The 4,785-nt window shown below is 39.9% G+C and overlaps 1 protein-coding gene across 1 annotated transcript; it reads left to right on the top strand.

The window, feature by feature from the left end:
- Nucleotides 1-789: 789 nt before the first annotated feature.
- On the top strand, nt 790-1,212 carry LOC120287514 (TIR-only protein-like). Its single transcript, XM_039300328.1, has one exon. The coding sequence runs from the start codon at nt 790-792 to the stop codon at nt 1,210-1,212; it is 423 nt and encodes a 140-aa protein (XP_039156262.1).
- The last annotated feature ends 3,573 nt before the right edge of the window (nt 1,213-4,785 follow it).

The following is a 4,785-nucleotide window of genomic DNA, read 5'->3' as shown; positions in this document are numbered from 1 at the left end:
GGATTTCTGGTAGTGGAGGGTGATTATTTATGCTCAATGTGACTGTGAACCTAGTGAGGGGTTTTTGGGGGTATGCATACCATGTTTAGGATATCATTCTAGGCCGAGTCACTGGCTTTGTAGGTAAAGACCTTGCCAATGGGGGAATCTTGGTCGCCTTGTCACAAGGCGTTGTGTCATGACCATGGTTAGGTATTGAGCAAAAGATTGGTCGATGGATGGACCATCAACGTGTGTTCGATATGAGATGAATCAATGGATAGACCATTGATATGTGTTTTTGATGGAGATTATTCAATGGACTTGACCATTGATACTTGACTTTGATGATGATTTAAATGAGTTTTCATATTAGTATAAAACTTCGATTATAAGAAATAATTCTTATATGATTTGATATATATTTTATATATTGAGTTTGAGTTATGAAGTTTGGTATTGCTTTGTATACATAAATAGTAGTTACTCGATCTGCTTAGAAGATATGTACTACTCACTAAACCCCTCTATTTCCAAACCTTTTCAGGTCCTTTGGTTAGAAACTAGTAGGTAAAAGAGTGCTATCGATGGGGACATTTGGAAGTGGACTTTGGGTATGATTTGAGGCTGCGTCCTTTGGGTGGAAGGACGGCTGTGTTACCCCTATCCTTGTAGGATTTGGGGTGTGATAATGTTCTAGATGAAAAAGTATTTCAATAGTGGCTATTAGAGAGAGAGAGAGAGAGAGAGAGAGAGAGAGAGAGAGAGAGAGAGAGAGAGGTGGCTTTGTTAGAGGCGACGTGAGCTTCTATGGCGATATCAGCGACGGGAATGAGCACCGGCAATCTATTAAGAGCTGAGTATCAGGTGTTCCTGAGTTTTAGAGGACTTGACAATAATCGTGGATTCGCCGACACCCTCTACCAAGCCTTGTCTGAAGCCTGGATTCGTGTTTGCATCAATTACAAAGAGATTCGACCAGGCGAAAGAATTGATGGCAAATTTTTGCAAGCGATCAATGATCCTAGGCTCTACATACCCATCTTCTCCCCAAGCTACGCTTCAAGTTACAGGTGCCTTTGCGAGCTTGCAAAGATGGTGGAGAACATCTCTAATTCTAGGGAAGATGCGAATAACAAGGTGATATTGCCCATCTTTTATAATGTGAAACCTTATGATGTGGAGTTGAGGACCCCTTGTACGAAAATGACATTCAGAATTTGGAGCAAATGATGAAGGATAAGAAAAGAATTTCAGCTCCGAGGATGCGAATACCTGGCGGCAAGCGCTGAAAACAGTTGGTGGCATCAGGGGTTGGACTTGAAGAATTATACAAGGTAACCACTTATGAATGGGAAAGTCATTTTTTACAATTGAAAGGTAGATCTAATAAAAATTCATTTATCATATTCCAACTCCAGTTTCCCAAAATTGAAATAAAAATTCTCAAATTCTTTTTTTCTTTAAAAAAAAATTTTACATCATGAGATATCCAAATTTTTTCTGACCTAGTAGAATTATTATGACTTTGTTTTTGACCTAATTTTCATTGTATAAAAGATTGGCTTTGCTTCATCCTTTTTACACCAACTCGATCCACATATGTATTAAGATTTCTAATCTATGCCAGAAAATTTTATCATGGAACTGAATGCAATTGCATTTATAAAGTTCTTTTCCACGTCAAAAGATATAAAAAATCTAATAATATTGTAACTCATCACGCATTTATATTTTGATTCTTCTACTTGATTTAAAGATCAAACGTTTCTTCCACTATTCCTTCACCTTACACTTGTAATGGATATTCCCGGACTAAAAAAAGAAAACTTGCAATGGATATTCATGAATGTAATTCATCACGGACCTGAAGTTTTGGGGGTAACGTTGAATTTTTATCGAGTCTTTAATCCATCTTATTCTAGTCCTGATTCGATTCGTGTCCTTTTTCATTGGATAAATTTTTGTTGCAGCTGACCCATCCAAAAAAAAAAAGTTGCATCATAATCATAAGGATGAATATTAATACGTACAGACATGTGATAACCCATATGATTACTAGGTAGAGCGACCATCAAAAGTAAATGGCTGAGTAAAATTCTTAAGGGATCATGGGGGCACGCACACACATATCTCAAGAAATTCGATGGAAATTAATTTTTATTTTTTTAAGTGAAATAATAATGTGGTGATAAATTCTTAGTGTCCTTCAACCTGGTAAACATTAAAAAATATGAACTCGCAAAATTAAAGGCGGTTTAGTATTTTTATTTCGGTAACAAAACAAAAACACTTTTTCTCACAATTTTTTTTTTTTTTAATATTGGTTTCTTACTTGGTGGTTCTTTCTTAGATGCAATAATGAAGTATGAACATTAGATTCCTGGCTCCATCACTTAACTGAGTAATATCTGCCTTTTTGATTAGTTTATGAAATTGATCTACAAAAGAGAAGCGACAAAGACTTGTTATAAAACATCTGAATATGTCTAAGAATTAGAGATGGACAATTGGAGATTTGCTAAAGTGGTTATATAATATAAACTACTAGGTAAAGCTTGCATGTAAAAATGCCATGTTCTCAACCTCACGCGAGTTTTATCCACTTCTATATATGCTAACTTTATAATTTATAGAAGTGAGAACTCAAAACAATTGATGAAAAATTAGTTTATTTGTTTTACGCGAAAAAATAAATACAGTGATGAGATTTTAGTGTCTTTGAACACGATGAACATTCGTAAAAAGGAACTAACAGGAATTAAGTTTTCTTACTCTATTCTATATCAGTTTTTTACGTGGTGTTCTTTCTCACACGCAAAACAAAGTATCAACACTAGATTCCTGGCTCCATCACTTAACTGATTAGAATCCACCTTTTAATTAGTTTATGAAATTGATCTACAAAAGAATAGCACTTATTTAGTTGCTTCTTTTCCATTCTTTTTAATTTCTTTTGCACTAGGTATTGTCGATCTCATAACTTAATAATAACATTTCTGATTATCTTATTTGTTCATAAGATCAACTTTTCTTACATGGGAAACATTCACTAGGTGCTGGTGGATTGACATAGTAGTCCCCCCGTGGTTGAATGCTATTATATATCTCTAACTCAATAACTACCTTTTCTCAATTGAAATTGTTACTTTTGTAACAGTGACGGGGATCTAATCAATTCGGTTGTTGATGAAGTTGTCAATCAGCTAGGGACAAGACAAAGAAAATTGCCTAGAGATTTAATTAGAATGGAGGACCGAATAGCAGCCATAAACAATTTATTAGACATTCAATCAAGTGGTGTGCGGCTAATTGGAATTTGTGGGATGGGCGGCATCGGTAAAACAACACTTGCTAAAATTATCTTCAACCAACTATGTCCTCTTTTTGGGAAGAACTGCACCTTTCTTTATGATGTATGGAAACGGCAAAAAACCAAAGGCTTAGTCTCGCTACAAAAACGATTATTGTCCGATATCTCTAATTCTAAAGTGGCTAGTAAAATTGGTAAAATTGATCACGGAATCAACTGGATTGGAGATATAGTTTGCAACAAGAAAGTACTAATTGTATTGGATGATGTCGATGATTGCAACTGTTGTACTTTAGCTAGTATGTCTATGATGGGGTGCGAACGGAACGCACCGTTTCATCTTGATGCGTTACGATGGAAAGTTACTAATGGAGGGGTATGAAGGGAGACGTATAAAAGCCTCCCGAACACAACCATTGATAAGGTTGGCCATTCATTCACACCAAATTTCCTCTCCATTTCCATCAAAGAAGATCAAGGCGTTCCATTTCATTTTGCAAGAACAATCGGCATTTACGCCGTGGAAATCGGGTGTTTTCCTTGTGATTGCATCCAAACTAACGTGAGGAAGCATTGTTCGTGAATCATCGGCAATTCAACGTTTGTTCCGGGGCTATTTGTTGTTTGCGCATCGGAATCAAGTAAGTCGTCTTCCGCCGACTCGAATTCCAACATTGGTATCAAAGCCAGGTTGTGATTTCTGCCTTGTTTTTCATCGAGTTTTCTCATTTACCATTTGATATTGAGATCAAGAGATTGTATTCTATACTGTTTTTGATGTTTATTGGTCGGAATTACAATATGAAAACTCGAATTCGAACCGGAGCGAAGAATGGGTTCGGGGTCGCGTGCACCCGTGAGGTTTTGGCCATTTTTCGAAACAATTTTTGGTCAAAATTAAATTTTGAATATACAGGGTGAAAGAGTTCGTCGAGACGAGTCCGGCGATGGGTCGAGTGCCGCCGGGCGACGCCGGACACTCCTAGACGTGCGGCCAGAAGCCACTGCGCGTGTGCGCCATGCGCATGAAGCACTGGAGAAGCGCATGCACCACACGTGGCGATCGACCGCGCGCGTCGCGCACGCGCGCCGGTCGGCGAAACCGGCGCGTGGTGACGTCACCGTGACATCACCCAACGGTCGGTAACCGCCGGGTGACATCATTGATGACGTCACCGCCGGCGACAGTTGGCCGACCTGTCACCGACCGGCGACCTGACCCGACCCGATCCGACCAGGTTGACCCGACCCGACCCAACCCGCGACCCGAGATCCAACCCGGTTGACCCAATCCAACCCGAACGTTGACCAGTTGACGGTCGGACCGGCCAACCGGTCCGACGGTCAAACCGGCCGGATTGGTCGCCGGTCGAACCCGTCGGACTGGTCGGACCAGCTAGGAGCCGTTCGCTCCTCGGCGCGTGCGCCACACACGCCGCGCACTCAGGCGGCGTGTGCGAGCTTTGATTGGAGCGTGGTCGGTCCCGTTTGGT

The sequence above is a fragment of the Eucalyptus grandis genome, chromosome 8 (genome assembly GCF_016545825.1).
Source record: "Eucalyptus grandis isolate ANBG69807.140 chromosome 8, ASM1654582v1, whole genome shotgun sequence".
Classification (NCBI taxonomy): Eukaryota; Viridiplantae; Streptophyta; class Magnoliopsida; order Myrtales; family Myrtaceae; genus Eucalyptus; species Eucalyptus grandis.
This window is presented reverse-complemented; position numbering and strand designations above follow the sequence as displayed.

Bases quoted from the DNA above. Each gene is read 5' to 3' on its own strand.
- LOC120287514 (XM_039300328.1), top strand. From the start codon at position 790: ATGGCGATATCAGCGACGGGAATGAGCACCGGCAATCTATTAAGAGCT.